Source organism: Phialemonium atrogriseum, assembly GCF_030411735.1.
Source record: "Phialemonium atrogriseum strain 8032-3 unplaced genomic scaffold QBC33scaffold_22, whole genome shotgun sequence".
Taxonomy (NCBI): Eukaryota; Fungi; Ascomycota; class Sordariomycetes; order Cephalothecales; family Cephalothecaceae; genus Phialemonium; species Phialemonium atrogriseum.
In genome coordinates this window covers 179,853-199,186 of record NW_026848159.1, presented here as the reverse complement: position 1 = coordinate 199,186, position 19,334 = coordinate 179,853, and the positions used below count along the sequence as shown (strand labels likewise).

General features: G+C 54.9%; 4 protein-coding genes across 4 annotated transcripts; 3 read left to right on the top strand and 1 right to left on the bottom strand.

Moving 5' to 3' along the window:
• Positions 1 to 6,422: 6,422 nt before the first annotated feature.
• On the top strand, positions 6,423 to 8,693 carry QBC33DRAFT_594334 (nucleotide-diphospho-sugar transferase; the record flags this gene model as incomplete). Its single annotated transcript, XM_060431781.1, has 4 exons — positions 6,423 to 6,508; positions 6,613 to 7,488; positions 7,639 to 7,933; positions 7,998 to 8,693. 4 exons carry the CDS (start codon positions 6,423 to 6,425, stop codon positions 8,208 to 8,210), a joined length of 1,470 nt encoding a protein of 489 aa, XP_060280997.1. The 3' UTR covers positions 8,211 to 8,693.
• A 2,373-nt stretch (positions 8,694 to 11,066) lies between these two features.
• On the top strand, positions 11,067 to 12,463 carry QBC33DRAFT_545968 (uncharacterized protein). The gene has a single exon (XM_060428615.1). The coding sequence runs from the start codon at positions 11,378 to 11,380 to the stop codon at positions 12,095 to 12,097; it is 720 nt and encodes a 239-aa protein (XP_060280996.1). The 5' UTR covers positions 11,067 to 11,377; the 3' UTR covers positions 12,098 to 12,463.
• Positions 12,464 to 15,716: 3,253 nt separating this feature from the next.
• On the bottom strand, positions 15,717 to 16,975 carry QBC33DRAFT_580056 (uncharacterized protein; the record flags this gene model as incomplete). Its single annotated transcript, XM_060431179.1, has 3 exons — positions 15,717 to 15,916; positions 15,997 to 16,646; positions 16,680 to 16,975. 3 exons carry the CDS (start codon positions 16,973 to 16,975, stop codon positions 15,717 to 15,719), a joined length of 1,146 nt encoding a protein of 381 aa, XP_060280995.1.
• Positions 16,976 to 17,572: 597 nt separating this feature from the next.
• Positions 17,573 to 19,334, top strand: QBC33DRAFT_183200 (GPI-anchored wall transfer protein 1). Its single transcript, XM_060422465.1, has 2 exons — positions 17,573 to 17,785; positions 17,848 to 19,334. Exons 1-2 carry the CDS (start codon positions 17,681 to 17,683, stop codon positions 19,216 to 19,218), a joined length of 1,476 nt encoding a protein of 491 aa, XP_060280994.1. The 5' UTR covers positions 17,573 to 17,680; the 3' UTR covers positions 19,219 to 19,334.

Below are 19,334 nucleotides of genomic sequence, written 5' to 3'. Positions count from 1 at the left end.
ATATCCACGAGGATCGTTGCGCTTCGGACCGCTCCTCGGACCCGGCGAATCACACACACCCAACACTGTTTTGCCACTAGGGAACTTCCTCCGCCGTAGCCAACCAAGAGATGTTTTCATGGTATCGACGTGCCAGGGCGGTTCTTAGTCAAATCCAGGCCTCGTATTCACCAGGTACAGGCTTTGTATCAAGGACCTCCAACCCGAGACGGTTTCCCAAGGGTCCAGGCCACGGTTAGAGGCACGCCGAGCCTCTCAACATCTTCTATCCCCGGGTCTAGAACTTCTGGTGGAAAAGCGGCAGCTCTTGTCCGAGACGCGGCGAGGGGAGTCCCGCTGGTGGAACGCCGAAGTGGAGGTGGCGAGAGTTTCGCAGGTTACAATTTGTTCGAAGATGAAGTAGAGGAGGCAAGCGAGGAGTATCCAGGTGATCATAAAAGACGAGGCCAGCTTCGGAAGGATGCATGGGGGAACCTCGGGCCTCATGAAAGTGACAAGAGAGAGAACATCATCGAACCATCACACTGTGATTTGCCAGGCCAACCAACCACCGAGGCTCGACGTTGCCCAGTCCTTTTGCAGCTGAGGGAACTCTCCACATTCGGGGTTGGTCACAAGATCGCCCAACTCAACTTGACGAGGAGGCGGCGGCTGCCATTCGCTCCTCATCTGCGTTCTCCGCAAAGCCAAGGAAGTGATGGGCATCTTTGGGGTGCACCAACGAGACGGAACCGCCCTGGGGAGTGCCGATGTTGGCTCGTCAACACTTGCCACCGCTGTAAGCTCACACCCCCCCGAGCCGGGATCTGCTGTCGAGAGTGGCCTACTAACACCTCTTTGGCGTTGTAGCAATGTAGGCTAGGCCGTCAATTGCTTGGGTCCCGAGTGCCGTTCGGCCTCCCAGTCCGGCGTCTCGTTTCCGGCGAAGACAAATCATCTTGCATGGAAGATCGCGGGCGTGCCAGGTCGGCTTCGGCGTTGATTCGTTGAAAGCCGGCTTGCATTAGGGAATAGTCCTGGAGTTAGCACTATGACGGCTACATCTGGTTGGATCGCCAGCCTCCTGACAGATGCGCGCCGTCTCTCCTGGAAAAGAAATGTGACAAGGAAAGAAGAAGATTGCAAAGACACACAGGCCGCTTCGAAAGGGACTCTGTTTCCGTGTCCACGGGTACCGTCGAGTTTGCGGAGGGGGGACACCACCAAACCCTGTAACCTGCGACAGCCTCCATTGAAGGCAAGAAGGCCGAGGCGACGGAGAGTAGAGGAGCACGAGAGAGGGCATATTTTTCGAATGCAGGGAAGATGAGTCAAGCTGCAGACGCGTCATAAAATTTTCTGTGCCTGCCGTGACCTTGTGGCCGCCGCCATGGCCTGTTACGACGGGCAAGCAGCAGGTACTGGACGTGGGTGGACGTCTGTGGACGCATGTGGATGTACGTGGGCGTACGTGGTCGGGCCTGGGGCGCATTTTATCCAGAAATGCAGCAATCTAATCTCCCCCAAGGACGGAAAAATTGGCTCTGGATGCACATCACTGAGATCCTCTGCTGCCGGAAGCACCTTCCTGCTTCCCCGGGGCATGCCTTCCCGCTCCAGCCGCTTTCCATTGTTGGACAATGTTTTCTGGGCCCGTGGTAGGGTTCCATTACAGCAAGCAGTTGCCTCATCCCCCCATCTTCGTCGACCCGCACCTGCCTTTCTTATTCGCGAAGTCCTATACAGTACAGCCCACCCGCCCGCGTCCGCCCACGCCCACGCCCGCCCACAGACCTTCTTGAAAGCTCGGGCCATGGGGCTCTACAAATACATTTGGTTATGACGGTATTGACATTGGACATCCATGGATATGGACCTTACCTACCTAATCTACCCGTACCTACTGACGTGCCCGGCCATGTCGGGTGGCCAAACGCATGCAAGACAAGTGATGCCACTCCTCGCACCACGAACGACCCGCGGCCGGCTTGCTGCTGCACAGACTCCAGGCGCGGCATAGCCTGCAGAACCATATGCGATGCTATGTTAGAGGAATAAATAGTACGGAACCCCGTTTCGAGATTTGACGGCATAGCCTGAGCAGGGAGCAGGTAGGTACTTGTTTGATACTTCCCGACCATGCCATGGCCACCTTCCGGCTTTGATGCCTAGAACGACGTCCGGTGTGGAGTAGACGTAAAGAATAATTCCGGTAGAATTGACATGACCGTTTGCTCGAGGTTACAGTTTCCCAAAGTCCTTCTTCACCTGGCCCACGGAGCATCCTGATTTTCGAGCAACCAGGATGGGACTAGGTAGGTACCAATCACTTATCTGTGGCCTGAATAGGTACCTACCTAATATTCCGAAGGTAGCATGGGCACGTCTCGGCAACCTCCATATATCTGACCGAGAACCTACACTACAAGGACGCAGTGCTACGAGAACTACCTACTAGGTATGTACAGTACATTCATACCTCTGGTACGGTCGGAACTACGGATCTCAGGGTTCTATTATACCTATCTATTTTCTATACGTTGTCGGCCGTGTTTGCGGCTCTGGGCTCTGGCACTCACTCTCGTTTCAGCTTCAGACTGGGTGTTGAAGGCGGGGTGAATGGGGGCAAAATAGGTACCTCCGCAAGGAAGGCAGAGTCTCGACTCTCGGCCTTGTTCGTCCAATAACAGCAGCGACTCTATCGGCGGCTTCTCCCGGCCGCGAGTGGAGTCAACCATCGAAAGATAGTTGCAGATCTTCAGCCGCCGCCGTCTCTGAGTGTCAAAGAACGACGCCATTGCTCTCTGGTTCATTGATCAAAGTGCAATACTGCAGGAATATCTGTTCGAAGTCGCGGAACAATTCCTAATATCCGTATACCTCCGTACTATGCGTAGGTATCAGTGAAAGAGAGCCCATCGGTTAAGGCGACAGGGATCTTCTTTGCAGGCGCATTGGACCCTTGCTGCGCCTCGAACGGGCAGTTTTTTCTCTTTTTTTTTCCCTCCCCCGTTTTCTGCCGCAAGATGGAGAATTCGAAGGAGTGTGAGGCTCGATATTTTAAACCTTGGGACCGGTTGGAAATCGCTTGGTTGCAAGGATATTCGCCTATCCTCTCTCTCCAACCGGCCAACCGGCTGGCTGAAGATAGTGGAAATTCGTACCTCGGGAGCCGGGTTGTAACCTCAACCACTCCACCCTACTCCATATCTCACCATCAAGAAGATAGAGTTGTGTATTCCGAGACGACTGGTTTTTGTTTGCTAATTTCCGCCCCTCGCTGCTTGTGTGTGGATGCGTCCCCAAGTTGAACCCCTCAAGCTTAGACGCCCTGGGAGAGCCTCCCCCACAGTGACCATGGAGACAGGTACACTCACTCCTTCAGTCGATTGGCGTCTGCAAGACATAGGTCATCGTTACAGGTGCTCAAAATTTGCTTGATGCAAGCTGCAACGAAGCAGGTTTCCGTGCGCCACGACATCGAGCAGACGTCAATTGAAGGGCCAATGCCGCTCTTACCTGCTACGTATGGGCATCTGCTTTGAGAGGGAGAGAGAGGCAAGAAAAAGCTGTCACTTATCAACAATGCTGATGCAGCTGTTGCGGAGTAGAGATACTAACACACCCCCACCACCTACCACCTCATAGCTACATACATGCGTACATGGGCTAGGTAGGAATTTTCGTGCATCTGTGGGCAGATAGCTACACACCACTGTAACACGCCGGCGTGTGGCCGTTATCGAGCAAGGATCTCATCATCTCCACAAGGGTGATTGATGGCAAGCATGGTATGGACTCGATGGGAATATGGACCTTGTCGGCGGCTTGGTCGAAATGCGGCAGGTCCCTCACGCCATTTCTTGTTGTAGGCCTCTGGGTCAACGTATTTTTACAGAGCACAATCCTCCCTGACCCTGGTTGACCGAGTGCGCTTTGGGAAGCGTACCTGCATGATGATCAAGATGGCCAACAACGCCGTCGCGAGTTGCGCCATTTCACCCTCGTTTTGCCTCCAATCACACCCCCAGTTTGTCCCGGTCTGCGAAGAAAGGAAAGGGCGAAAAAAGGGTTCGACACTTGGACATTCCTACTCTGTCTGAACGTCGCATATCCTTCTCCAACAGCTTATCGCAGACGGATCGACCAACAAACACGGGAGGTGGAACCCCAACAAACAAAACACCTCACTCTCGGATTTGGAGACCAATTAGCACGACGAGCCGACGAACTGCGGGGGCGATTCGGCTCTTCAGTCCGCGCCGATAGAGATGCTTGGTCCAGTGCAACTCATCTGCGCTTCAGTTAATTGGTGGCTGAGATCTTCAGCGGCAAAGCTGCAAGACCCATCAGAGCCAGACTGGCCCCCATGTCTTGAATCTGTCCCGGCCCGTGGCCAATCGCTAGCGACGAACTGTTTGTTGAGTGTCGACCAGCAAGCTTCGCGGCTCGGATGGCTTTTATTCAGCCCGTTCCACCACCAGCTACCAAAGGCCTAGCAATCCATGGGGCTTTGACCATGGTTCGAACTCTGTTATTTCTGTCATTTCTCCTGTAAGCTGGCGGGGAACTTGCTGCTTTCCTTCCCGCAGCCGCCGACATGAGCCGGTTGCTGAGGTCGCTTACCTTGTTTAAATGCTACCTCTGGTGGGGAGTTGTCCCGTGCTCTGCTTGCCTAGACCTTGGATACATCGGCCATCGATTGTAAGTAGGTAGTAGGTAGGTATGTATTGCACAGGGTATTAGGAGGTAATCTGTACGAGCATGTTAGACCTGCATCTCTCATCTATGTACGTGTCGTGGCTAATGATGGCCCACACGAGAGATCCCACCCGGCGACCTTCCAGGAAATGGACTCAAGTACCGCCCCAGTTGTATCGTCAATGGACAGAGGTAAGGGGAGCTGCCTCCGCATCTGGACACTAGTTTCTGGGTGCCCCCTCCCGTAGTTTGCCGGGCTTCGGCCGGTGTGGAGCACAGAGCTTGGACCCGGCTGCTCCAAGCCTCGTTCTCCGAAACGGATTGGATAACAGAATGTACGGGTATTTGAAGGAACAAGATAGATACATAACTACCCGGCGACTTTGCTTGACAAGACAGGGTTCAGAATATTGACAGTTACAGTATCCCCCATGACTCGCCCTCGGCGGGCCTTGGAGCAGCGTTTCAGGTATTCCATCAGCAAAAGGTGGCTGCTAAAGGATGGCCCGAACTTCCAGGCTTGGGTTAAGTGGATCGAAGTGTACGGAGGTACCTACCTAAACATGTATGTACTTCGGACATGGGTATACCTTCAATGTTCTTGGCGGAAAATCCCCCCATGCGACATTGTCTAATCCCACCCCACTACCTCTCCATGTCTTCTTCCCTGCATTCTGCATTGCGTTTACGCAGGACATCCAGTCACAACCCTTTTCCCTCACGCCCTCTCTCACTTTCTCACCCTCCTCTCGCGCCAATAGCTCTCGTTTATCACACGACGCAGAAGGCAGGCTGGGCTTGTCTAGCCGCCCCCCGTCCCTTCGTGCATTACTTCATTAGTCCATTACTCCATACATGCCTATTTGTACATGTTCTGCAGCCAACGACTTCTCAGACACCTTCCCAATACCTATCTATCCGTACCTACCTCTCCTGGCTCGCCTTGCTAACCGCAAGCGTCTCAATGCATTGCCCATCTAACATGTATCTCTCGTCGTAGTCCTCTGGGCAGTGGAGTGGGGACATGTGCCTCGATGGAGTCCATGCCGCCATGGATGCTACCATCCATCCACTCCATGTGCTTATTATATATCCTTGTGGCCTCGTCCCCAGTCCTCACCCCATCCCAAATATCGTCACAACCCTTTTCTCTTTTTGTCATTGCTGCTCCCCTCAAGACCAATTGGTCTTGACCATGCCTTTCTTTTCTTGATCCGACTCCATCTCGTCTGTATATTACGTCTCGGGGTCCCCGTCAGCCCTCGTTCCCTCTCCCCCCATCGCTCACCACGCTTCCAACCCTCCAACACCCCCACCCCTCTCCCCGGGTCTGCATTTCTGGCTGTCGTGCTCCTCAGGCTCTCCTTGTTGCTTTAGAGTTGGGGTCCTTTTTGTTTGGTTTTGTCGACTGAAGGGTTGGCTCAGAGTTGGCTACTTCAATACACAAAGACTTGCATAGGCTTCCGAGTTCTTGAGCGACTTCACCGAGAGACTTCGAGGTTCTTGGTCCCACTCGAGGCTTGACCTCACACGCTGAAAGAAAACCCTTTGGCCCGCCTGCCGTTACTTGGAGGTCCGAAATCTCGCCGGCCCACGGTCCCCATCACGCGTGGCCTCTCCTGTCAAGCCTGAGTCTGGTCATCACCACAGTCCGTGGCGCTTTCCCGACGATTGCAAGCCCATTGAGCAGCCATATTGGAATATCTTCGGCCCCATCCCACTGCTCATCTCACTCACCCACTATGGCCGACCTGCTTGGGTTTCCATTCCCTAAAATAGGTTTCTATCTGTCCACCACATTCTGGGCATATCTGTTCTCCATACTATGGTATGTGTCTCCGTGCCCGTGTCCGTGTCCGTGACCGTGTCCCCGGACCCTTCACTACTTCGTCTTCTCGTCTTCGCCCAACCAAAAGCTGATGGTAAACACAGGCTTCATAGATACATCCGTCTAATAGTCCACTGCATCAGCCACTGGATATACAAGTCAAAGCCTATCCCTGAGAAGCCGACGTATACTTCGGCCGACGTCACGGTCATAATCCCAACCATCCATAATCAGTTCCAAGAACTGCGTCCCTCCTTGCAGAGCATTCTAGCTTGCAGACCCGCCAAACTGATCCTCGTCACCACCTGGAACAAGTTCGAGGCTCTCAAACTGCTTGCTGACAGTCTGCGATCTCATGACAGTCAGCACCCAGAAATCGAGGTTCTTCACGTGGACAAGGCAAACAAGCGGCTTCAAGTCTGCGAGGCCCTTAAAGGGGACCATGTCAAGACTCCGATTATCGTCATGGCCGACGATGATGTCGAATGGCCGTCCACCTTGATGCCCTGGCTCCTCGCCCCTCTAGAGGATCCGGAAGTGGGCGGTGTGGGCACATGCCAGAGTGTGAAACGGGTCTGGGATGCGGACCTGTCAACTCGTATCTACAACTGGCTTGGAGCAGCATACATCCAGCGCCGGAATTTTGAGATCACGGCCACGCATAACATGGATGGCGGCACCTCGTGCATGTCTGGCCGCACCGGGGCCTACAGAGCAGGGATCTTGAAGAGCCACGACTTCTTGGAAGCCTTCCAGACGGAGCGTTGGGGCAAATATAACCTGAATGCCGACGACGACAACTTCGTGACTCGCTGGTTGGTCAGCCATCAATGGAAGACGTGGATCCAGTACGAACGCGAGTGCGAGATTGAGACGACACTGGAGAACAGCAGCAAATTCCTTTATCAGTGTTCGCGATGGGCTCGGAGCAACTGGAGAAGCAACTGGACGAGTCTCGTTCACGAGGGACACGTGTGGACGTGAGTTTTGTCTTTCCTGCCCCCCTCCATCAGACACCCGGTGACACCCCAACTTGCCCCTCACCCGTAAATATTCTCCCAATCCCTGGCCTCGTGACTCAGCACCCTTGTGGCCACACCAAAAATGCTAACGGATTTGGGAAATATAAGTCAACAGCCCTGGTGTTTATACGCGTTACATTTCGCCACCTTCACGTCCTTGGCATTTGTCGTGGACCCGCTCCTCTTGGTCTCGCTCTGGAAGGCAACCTCGGACTGGGATCCGAAATCCCGAAGCAATGCCTTCTGGGCGCAGGTCATCTTCATGTTTGCCTTCACCAAGGTGGTGAAGCTTGTGGGACTCTTCAAGCGGAATCCCAGCGACATCATGTTCCTGCCCGTTTCCATCGTATTCGGCTATCTCCACGGCTTCATCAAGCTGTATGCGCTCTTCACGCTCAAGATGGTACGCTTGTTGTTCTGTCCGGATTAGGGAGCGATGAGATAAGTGCTAACTAGCTTTCCCGCAGACCTCTTGGGGTAGCCGAGCCGATGGTGACGAGCATAACCACTTCCGTCTCCAGGAACGGCCGAAGCGAAGTCAGAGCATGACAACGCCCCCGGGACCGCGTCTTGACCTTGTACTGGGTGCTACGCATCGGAGAATGACCCTGCCGTCGCAACCAGCAAGCGAGATCCGGCCAGGAGGGATTGCGGTGTCTGAAAAGGCAGCATCCGCGTAAACCGCTTGGGTTTGGGGGGCAAAGCAAGAGGTCGTGTGGGTTACGCAAGTTCGACCGCCCCGAAACGTGTTGGGCGTGCAGCATCGCAACTGAGTAAAACGAAGATTACGAAGACTTACGACAGGACAGGATGGTTTTCATGAGTTCACTGGGGCTGATGCGCTTGGCACTGGGTCTGAGGTAAAACAGTACTCACCCATGTGGCCTTGGCTAATTCAATGTCTCCCAAGAGTCCGTGTCTTCCGTTGGAAGGCCGGCTCATCTGCTTTGTGGCCAAAATGGGGTGGCGTTGGGGGAAACCAAAAGTTAGGGATTTCACCGGCCGGCGGCCTCTCGCTGGTTTGGATCATCGGCATTGCTTGGGATGAACTGGAAAATGCCTAATGTGGAGTGTGATTCTAGGGAGCGGAGCAGGCACGCGGAAGCAGCGCCTTGCATGAACCCCTATCTTTATGTTGGAAGTGTAATGGGACAAGTCACCTCGATCTGATGCGGATGGAAACCAAAATTGGCGAGCAACGGAAAAAGTCATAGATTGGACTCGGATTTTTAGAGGGATAGACTCGTGGGTTCAGTCAACAATGGGAAGGTATTTTCATCATAAATTAGTAATGTCCACTTGCAACCCCAGCGCCACAGCCGTTTTCCTTGGTTCGGGGCCGGTATCAGCGTCACACGACAGGCGGATGCAAGCCAGCAATCTATTCGGCGACTTGATGAGAGGCACACCCCGATGCCCCCTTTTCCGTCCTAAGAATGCCGGTAGGAGAGGCCGGAGGTTCCCGTATGCTGTTGGGCGCCACAAAATGCCACCTCAAGGTTGTCAATGACACCTTGACCTAGGCAATGCAGCATCTACAACAGGAGCTAGTATGGAGCATTATGAATAATGGAGCAGAGCATTATGAATAAATCAGGTCCCCTCGAGGTTTGTTGCTGTGCGGGCAACCTGTATATATTACAAGCCTCGACAAGACAGTAAAGAATGAGCGAGGTTCGTGTCAAGAAGACAATATCAGCGGAAAGTTGGAATGGCATCCACTCTCCACCTAAGACTTGCAGGAGGACGGGGTGGTGTTCGCCTGGAATACGGCGACCGAGGAGTGCCAGCTCGCAGCTCGCTAATCTCTAACCGGTAGCAGTCCCGTTGGACAAGAAGAAGGGGAATGGGCCGGGGAGGGTGGAAGAGGATCGCCTGCAGACGCAATCGAAAATATAGGGCCGCCAAGCCCTTTCAGGCCTGCCGACGTGGTTGGCCTCAATTTAGGAGCCACCACACCCCCGGGATGAGTAGATAGATGACTTGCATGTGCGAGGGAGGTTATATCGTAGGGCGGATAATGATGGGGGGAAGGGGGGAAGGGGGGGGGACCTTCCACTAGCCGGATTCACCCCAACGCACATGCGGGGGCCTAGGCTCGCATGCTGCGGTGTCTTGGAAACAGGATTTGTTTACTTGCTTCCTCTGTCATCCCTTGTTCTCGTGTTCAACACGGCGTCTGTCTTGTAAGTACATACTCTATGGAGGCAGCTATGGGAGTGGCAATTCCTGCTCACACTCTGTATCCTGCTTCCTAAGCTAATGCAGTCAGTGATGGGACGAGTAGGGCAGGATGGAGCACAGTAAGCCTCCTTCTGACTGATTACCTTGATTGTGGTGGTCGTGACCAAGAAACAGACGTCGTATCGATCACTTACCATCACGTAAACACCAAGTGACCAACGAAGAAGCTTGGTATGGGAGGGGAAAGGATAAGACCGGCCTTGGACCAGGTCACAAGATTCGTCTAACACGCCCTTGCCCTTGCCTCCACCAAACCTCCTCTTAGATCAGCGACCAATTAAGCGGGAATAAATACGATCAGATGGAGCCCGGTGCTGTCTCGGTGGGAAACAGAGATATGATGTGTCTTGAATGCAACTGAGAACGGTTTTATTAAAACTCGGTGCTAGATCTCCTACCCCATGGCGGTTTCCAACTACATAATCCTTGACGACATCCAAGAGGGGTTGAGTTGGGTGTGCCATGCTTCAACTTGTGCCAGATCTCCACCAATGGCATGGGTATCTCAAGCAATCTTGGTTCACACGCTTACATAGTCCAGACATGCAGGAGGAGACGTACACAGGAGAGAGAGAGTGGGTGTCTACTAATTACCTACCGCTGGTATCCACCATCCCATTGGCATTCGCTTCCAATTACTCTGGTAACTACGGATAGGTTGTCGTCTGCCACCGGAATAATTGCTGAGAGGGGAGGTGGGAGATGTAAAGGTTGTCGTTAGACGCGATGGATCCAGCAAATGGTAACCTCCGATCTGAGATTCTTGGTTTCGCCCTAGCTAAATTAGTCCGCGTGCAGGGGCCACGCTATCCAATGGCGAGAATTCGTCAACAGCATTTAGGATACAATGTTCTTTGGATGCTCCATCCTAATTGTCCAAGGCGGAAGGTAAGCTAGGTAAACAATTTCCTCCTAATTCCCGTCGCCGGAAGTTCGGTTGACGGACCATCAAATGGACCTCGGAAATTGGCCTTATGGTGAGGACTACACGTGTCCGGAAGCCCGGCGTTCATGTACGGATACTACTAATACTATCGCCAGGTCGTATCCACCCAGAAAGTGACTTGACGCTACTCTGCAACTAAAGCATGTCGGCGCTAGTATCGCGATCAAGACCAGGGCTAGCGACTCCTGGTCCCGTGTCTCCGTCCACCCCCCGGCTTGCGCGTACGAATAGAAAGATTAGTGCTGGTCAGCTATTCGTTTAGGCTCATTCAAAATTCAAGAAAAGGCATGCAAACCCACCCTCTTTCGCCGAGCCCCACCCAGTAGTTCAAGACACTACGAGACGCCTTGCATGCCTTGGGACGCAGGTCCGAGAGGAAGTGGTTAAGCGCCTTGAATGGGCCCATAACTAACTGCTTACTACCTTATGTCGAGGGGGGCGCCGTGATCCATTCATGCTCTGCCAAACCGCAACAACTCGCCACGATCGAATCAATCCACGTTGGTGTGCTCCTGCTGAGGGATTTCCCATTTATGCACTCCACGGTGGTGGCTAAGCTTTAGGTCCAGGCAAGGTGTTGGCATACATAGTAACTGCAAATGCGTGCCGACGAACGGAGGAGGTTGGTTGTTCAAAACTCAGCAGGTTCGTCGGGCAATGTTGGTGACGTCTACCCGGCGCCCCCCGGCGCCCCCCGGTAACCCATGTCCACCAAGCCGAGGCTGCTGCTGCTGCTGCGTGGTTTTCATCTCGCCTCGGGGGCCCGATGTCACAAGGAGGGGCTGGCTGGTTTGCCCTACCTACTACCCACCTATTGATGGAAATGCTTCGGGTAGCCACATGAGCTCGAGGTCAGCAGTCTCGCGCCATCGGCCAGTAAGCGTTCCGGGTTTCGCGTTGATGAGCTTGATGATGAGGGGCTGCGGCCGCTGGGGAGATCGTTCCCCTCAGTGGTGGGTAAGGCAAGGTGGACTACTATACATAGGTCAGCTAGACGGAGTGGGAGATAAACCGAGGCGGGGTAAGGAGGGGTGGTGTGTCTCCAGCACGGGAGCCTGGATCACCTTCAACGACACTCCCCTACGTAGTGTATACAATGTACTCCGTACCTTGAGCGTTGCTTGGGTAGCATGTACAGTACAATACAGAATAATATCAGTCGATCGTAATGTAGCAACTTGCAACCTTCACCCGATCTGGATCTCCCCGCAGCCGAAGCTACCAGGGGAGAGACAAGGGAGCTTGACCCCACCCCAAGACCGTTGGCGATGCGGCCCCTCGGCAATAGTGTCGTTTTTTAGCAACGGAAATCGATACATTGCCAGCACGCCAGCTTTCTCGCAGCAGTCACTCCACGGGAGTTGGGGGTTTTCATGACACAAGAGAATAGCCAACGACCATCGACTGGCTTTAGGCTACGACCCTGCCGGGTTGCCAGACGCAGACGAGAGACGAGTTGAGAATGGTGACATGAAGATATGCAGGGACAGTGGGGAGGAGATGAACGTGCGAGGAAAAAGCAAAGAAAAAGAGACGAAACGGAAATAAGAAAAGAAAACATGCAGGGTGTTGACGTGATGCATGACATAGAGAGAGAAACATTAGCAATCTAGCTGCAGCATAAGTGGCTAGTCTGCTGATGATGGCTTAATTGGACAGACGCGAACCTGGAAGGCTCGTCGAGACGGCCTGGCTGCGTCGACGGCAGAAGATCCGCTCCTCATAGTAGACGACGAACAGATTCCCAGATGCCGTCATGCCCGATTACACCCATTGACAATCTGCAACCCGGCGCCCCCAATTTAATCTTTGAGGGTTCGTAATCATGCACCCGGCCGCAACGGGCTCTCACAGTAATCAAGGTAAAGCTTATCGCGCCAGCGGCCTCTTGACTGCGTCACCACCATCACCAGCTCGCGCGAGAGCCTTCTCCTTGCGCTCCCGCTTTGTCCCTCTGTCTTTCCGTCTGCGTTGTACCGAGCTCACGCACACGCCCCCACCGGGCGGCACACAAACTGGTGCATCTATTCCATCTTCCATATATTCGGCAAGCAGGAACGTCGCCGACGTGGATATCAGAACGGGGATCAAATGTGGATGTTTGCACAATCTCGATCCCCACCATCCCTAATCAGCTTATCTACGCATAGGCACCTTCCCGAACCCACTTGATATGAACCTCCTGCGAGTCCTGCCTACCCCTCCCACCGGGGGCCGAAAGGGTACAAGCCAACGCACTCCGACCGCACCCCCCCTCCCCCTCCCCCACTCTCCCGGGGGCAGGCAGGCGCGAGAGCGCCGGTGTCGGCAAAGCCAATAGTTGGCATCCCCAACTCCCCCCCGAATCGGTGCTCCGCGACAGTGCGCAGAGATGCCGCATTCTCGCTTGGGTGGGGAGAAGTGGTCCGGCGTCCGCGCCGAGGTCCCCGGTCTCGGGACTAGGTGGGGGGTCGGGTCGGACTAAAAGAGAAAAAAGAAAAAAGAACCTGGGTGTCAACCTAGTCATGGATTCCTTACGTGCGTGCTGTACGTGCTGTAGCTGTACTGCCATAGTAGGGTAATCGTGTATTTTAGTCTGCGTAGGTTAGGCACGCTGTCCTGGCGTCTGGGCGTACATTATGCAGAATTGCTTGCAGCTTGGACCCCTACCTAGTGTGGTTGGTGGTAGGGCGCCACTGGTTCTCGCCATTGGTCCTGGATCGCAATGCGTCTTCCTCCCCTCTGTGTGTGCGCGAGTGTGCTGTGTGTTCTGCTTGGGGTGGGGAGTCGATCGTGGTGGGTTGGGGTTGGTGAGACATACATTATGCAGCGATATTGCCCCAAACCAAACATGAGAGATGGGATTGGCGCTATCACCGCTGTGCTGAAGGGCGGGGAAAGGAGCCCGCTACGTGAGTGACAAAGCTGTGGGAAGAGCAGGTACCTTGGAGATACCTCTAGGTGTCTCACGCTGTTGAGTTGACAGATCGGAAACGACATATGATGAAATAGGAGACCGACGCTGTATGTCGCTGCTTCAACATACAATATACGTAACAACGTCACGCTCACCCGCCGCCTCGACAGTATTCAACAAACACAAACAGGCCCATGCACAAGATCGGCTCGTCCACTGCCCCCACAGGGCCAAGTCAGATCAGTCTTGGCCCAAACCTACGTAGTTCGGACGATACCTGACCAGATAAGTTGGACAAACGTATGAGCAAAGCGCTGCTTCGAAGGTGGGGATGACGTCCATCCATCCGTCATATCTCATTTCCACCCTGCCATCCTCCTCTCCCCGAACACGGAAGTTGGTCTTCCTCGCAGCGAAACCACCCCCCCCCCACGCGCTCGTTTGGACCGCTGCAGGGTCTAGGTCATGCAGCACACACATTCTCATCACGTTCATCTCTCCCGAGTGCGCGCCCTTGCCGCGAGACGCTGCGGCACGACCTGACGCTCCACCGCCTGAGCCGCGCATTCCTATTTGGGGGAGAAAAAAAAATCGCGGTATGTTCGGCTTGGGGCGTCTGGGACGTGATAGGTAAAGACGGGCCGAGGAAAGAAGAACCCTCCCCCCCGCCGCCTCCCGCCCCCAAGGAAAGGCGGCCGAAGCCATCTCCCTCTCCCATTGCAGATTGGGGAAACACGGGGCGGCGAGCGTCTTGGCGATCTACGCTGCACGAAAGGGGGAGGGGAGGGATGCGCCTGCGCGGGAGCATCAAGGGCGGTCGTATCCGTCCCGTTTGCAAACCCCCCTTCCGCCCCCCCCCTCTCTTCACCCCCAACGCCGCGCTGAACTCAATGACCGAGCGTGACGTCGCTGTCTCTTCCCTTTCCTCCTTTCTTGACTACCTACCTAATCCTTCCCGCCTGGGCAGCAGCACCCCCGATCCTCAACCCACTCCCCCTTCGGCCCCCTAGGACAACGGCCCGCTCTCCATCACGGCCGTATTGGGCCGGCTGCTTGACATACGCGCCGTCCATTTTTCGTCACGAGGCTGTTCCCCCGGCCCGCTGCCTAAGAACACGCCCTACCTACCTCGCTGGTCTCCGGGTCCGGGTCCACGAGACACGCCATCCCGATACCCGCCTCCGGCCCTAACCCGGACAGGACACAACCCGCGAAAGCTACCGGCCGCTGGCCACCTGCAGGCTGGGCGGAGGCGGCCCGGTAGGTCATGGCCTGTGGAGCCGGCCTCGGGGGAGGGAGGGGCGTATGGGCACCCAGTTTCGCATTCATTTCCCCTTTTTGTGTCGGAAATGTTGGTTAGGGAGATAGGGTCACTCATGGCTTTTTATTTATTTTAGACTACCGTTGAAGCCGGCTATGGAAAGTCAGGAGCTGGGCTAGGCTAGGCCACTGCCGAGGAGGGGGGAAGAGGGGGGACCGCATCCGGCGGCTTCTATCTCTTGGGGGACGAAGGAGTAGCCCTTCTGTATGTGTCGGATGTGGAATACGATGTATCGGATGTATTGTACACTGGCTCAGGAAAAAGGGGAGGGCGGAGGGCGCGGATCACCTTCTGAAAGGGGACTGTGTCTTTCTCTGTCTGGTAAAGAGGTAGGTAAGACCCGTATCCGCTGCCCTCTTTGTCTATAGGGCCGAAGGAAGGCTGGCCTTGTGTGAGTCATGTTTCTTCAATGGCGATGGCGATACCTGATGCTTGGTAGACCAAGTGTAAGCGAGCGCGAGGTTTGGTGACGTGGTTAGATTCAGGTGGAAGTGTAGAGAAGAATGAGGACGGACTACGGACATCTTAACAAAGGGTGGAGATGAAGGACGGGGTCTTGGTATGCCGTCCCCTTTCTAGTAGGTGGTCTGGTGACTGAGCTCGTAGACAGGCAGGGCAAGCACGAAATGCGGGATTCCAAAATCACAAAGGATGGTACATGTTGAAGAGACTACAAAAATAAATACAAATAATATCAATGAATGATGCCATTTCCCCAAGTCCTTTATCTGAATGTAACCTCGCCACCTAAGGCCATGGGGCGGGCTCGTCACAACAAATCAGACTTTGCCTGCCAGGTACAGAATATTCCGTTTGATGGCCTCAGTTAGCTCACCCAGGCCGGTGTAGAAGTAGGCGATAGTCTGGGGCCAAGCCTCCGGGTGAGGCATGGGAAGGTCGATGATATCTCCCTCCCGAACATGACCAGATAGCATCAAAGCAGCCAGAACCGGAACATGGACGCGCGCGTATTGGAGATCTGTACGAGTTGTTAGCCCCAACAAAGATGCTTCCTCGGGATATATTTCGGTGGACAGCCGCGGGTTTGGGGACACTCACGAATCGGAAGGGCCTTTGCGTCAAGAACGAGGCTCTTATTGGCCTCTGGGACGACCAGGGATCCCGCGCCGCTGCTCGCGACACCACCACTCGACCGGCGCCGTCCGGGATGGGCCTGAGCAAACGGTGACAGATCAGCCGACGGCCGACGGCTGGTCGCCGACGACGTGGGCGACGGCTCCGGTATCGTGGCTCGGAGCTCGTCGAGGTCAAAGGTGCGCTGGAGGATAAATGGTTTCCGTTCGGGTGCCCGCGGTCGAATCCGCGCCCGGATGGTACGGCGGCTGGACTTGGTCGCGGCGGAGTCTTTCTCTTGTTTGATCTCCTCGTCCCCGGAGGAGGCCTCGCTTGGCCGTCGCAAGGCGACCGCCGCGACGAAACAATCGGCCGAGGTTGCGTTGGAAACGTAGATGTGACCCCAGGCCTGCAGATGCTCTCGCATCAGATGGCTGTTGCGCCGTCTGTTGCATGTCGGGGTTGTGGGGAGAGACCTTCTCCGGTCGACAGGTGTGCTGACACCTCGAACGTGCAACGGTGGAACCCTGGAGAGAAGACGGGATCTGGTCTCGTCCGCGATGGTCTGTCTTCTCGGCACCTGAAACAGGCCGTGAGGAGAGTGGGGAGTCGCCGGAGAGGGCGGATGCGTCGCACTGATCACCGACACAGTGGGCGGTCCAGGTGACCAAGCCTGTTCGGCGATGGGCGGGAGGCACCGAGGTAGACCGTCTGGAAGACCAAGAGTCTGCCGAGCCCTCTGATCAAAGCTCTCCACCATCGTCCTCTCATGTCTTCTGATAGTTGGGTCATAGCCAGAGTTCGAGGGATAGACCGGGCTGGGTAGAGTCCGGGGGGATCTTCGCGAGGCCGAAAAAAGCGGACTATGGGCAACCCGGAAGGCAGATTTTGGGTGGCCTTTGAGGTTGTAGTAGTCGGTCCATATCGGTTGTAAGTTTGGACGCTCGCGACGTTGGGCTTCCATTGCGCAGACTTGCGCAGTTGCGTCTTCCAGTTGATGCGAGGAAGGGCCAGCTTGGCCAAACTCTGTGAAGGAAAACCGTCTTGACTTTGGGAGGGTCAAGGGGGAATGGAAATGAGGAAAATGGTGATGAACCCACGGTTTTGTAGAAGATCTCTCTAGCTTGATATGAAAGACGTCACTGGCTTGAAAGGCACGGCATCATCAGTAGGCCTGCAACGCCAGTCTCACGATAAAGCATTCCATGATACGCCTGGGCTGCAGCTAACAAAGGAGAGTCTGCAGGAGACAGTTTTGGGGCCCCAATGCAAGGAACCGACAGACTGGATTTTAGTGACAAAGAAAGGGACAACCACATGTTTGGGAATCTGCAAACCCGGATAGATATAGCAATTCAGGCCGGTGCGAAGTTCTGCCTCCGGTTGACTTGTAGTCCCCAGACGACACAGATCAGTTGTCAAGTTGATGGAGCACATGTCTGATCACATGATATCCACTCCTCCCTCGAGGAGAACGGGCGATGATTGGCCTACTGCCCGCCGGAGGATCATGATTGGCTACTCTTTTCGGGCGAGGCTGCGAGGCCGTCATTTCTCCTTTTCACGGCAAGCTGTCCTCATCACCCATCAGCTCGACTTATTCGAGCGCAATGCCTCTTGATTTCCGAGAACAGACTTCTCCAGCGCTTCGCCCCTCGAGTTTTGCAGCATGGCCGATACCGCCACGAGCTACAAGCAGCTGAAAGAGGACTTCGTATCCAACCACTCTGGAGGATCCATTGCCGAAATTTGCTATGTCACAGCTGTAGCGCCGGTATGGTGTCTGGTCCGCCCCTGAAGTGGGTTGGGATGGATCGCTGACTGCTGGATCGGTAGGTTGCTATATTGTTTTGGTCTGTCCTACAGGCGCGACAATCATATTTCACCTCGTATGCGTTTCTCGCATTCTCCGTCGATTTCCTCCTCAATGTCAGCGCCATCCTGCTGTCCTTCACCCTGTATTCGGGGTCGCCTCTTCTCTTGAGTGGACTTCTTCTCGCTCCGGCTATGCTTATCTACCCCATACCGCCGAAACATTCCGCGCCGAAAAAGAAACCCAGAGTGCCGCCAAATGCCCGGTCTATGTCAGCTGGCGGGCCCCTCGAGCTTCTGTCCACCAAGCCATTTTTGACGACCTACCGAGGATGTATGCTGGTCGCGACCTGTCTAGCTATCCTGGCAGTTGATTTCAGACTTTTCCCGCGCCGGTTTGCCAAGGTCGAAACGTGGGGTACGTCGCTGATGGATATCGGCGTCGGATCGTTTGTCTTCTCGGCAGGAATCGTAGCGGCGCGCCCGGTCCTGAGAGAACAAGCCGGAGGCGAGAAGACAGCTATGGCAGGAAGACTCATACGGTCTCTCCGCCACTCGCTACCATTGCTGGCCCTAGGCATTGTGCGACTGCTGACGGTCAAAGGCTTGGATTACGCTGAGCATGTGACGGAGTACGGGGTGCATTGGAATTTCTTCTTCACGCTAGGGTTCCTGCCGCCCTTCGTGGCCATCTTCCAGTCGGCCCTGAAGATCATCCCTTCCTATGCTGGTCTGGCGATCCTTCTCGGAGTCCTGTACGAGGTCGCGCTGGAGACGACTTCCCTGAAGGCGTTTATCCTGACCGCGCCACGGACGGACCTCTTCTCGATGAATCGGGAGGGCATATTCAGCTTCTTCGGCTACCTCGCGATTTTCCTGGCTGGGCAGGATACGGGCATGTTCGTGCTGCCGAGAGGCATAAATTCGCGGGGCGCACAGCGGACCACTCTTCCCGTTACCATGGCCGTGTGGACTCTGGTCTGGACGGCGCTCTACTTCTTTAGCACCGACTATACTTATGGCGCGGGCCTGACGGTCTCTCGGAGACTGGGCAATCTGCCGTATATTCTGTGGGTGGTGGCATTTAACTCGGCGCAGATACTGGCCTTCTGCCTCATCGACACCGTCTTCTTCCCGGCCTTCTACAGGGCGCAAGATGCAAAGGCGGAGAAGGAGGCGCACGACTCAGCCACGAGCCGGATCCTGCGGGCGTTTAACCGCAACGGCCTGGCCGTCTTCCTTGCGGCAAACGTGCTGACCGGCCTGGTCAACATGACGGTCCCGACTTTGGACGTGGGACCAGGTGTCACGATGGGGATCCTGGCTGGGTATGCGGCGGCCGTGACAGGTGTCGCTCTGGTGCTCGACGTGTACAACATTTCTCTCAAATTATAAGTGTAAGATATCTTAGGTAGGCAGCAAGTCGTGACGCAGCGGAGAAATATTGCATGTGGCATCAACCACGCAGGGACTTACCATTATTGCACGGTACCTGCAGCATACCTAGGGAG

Excerpts from the sequence above, each read along its gene's own strand:
- QBC33DRAFT_183200 (XM_060422465.1), top strand. The coding sequence starts at position 17,681 with ATGGCCGATACCGCCACGAGCTACAAGCAGCTGAAAGAGGACTTCGTA. Across the intron at positions 17,786-17,847 it reads ATGTCACAGCTGTAGCGCCG|GTTGCTATATTGTTTTGGTC; the intron begins GTATGGTGTCTG and ends CTGGATCGGTAG.
- QBC33DRAFT_545968 (XM_060428615.1), top strand. The coding sequence starts at position 11,378 with ATGTTGGTGACGTCTACCCGGCGCCCCCCGGCGCCCCCCGGTAACCCA.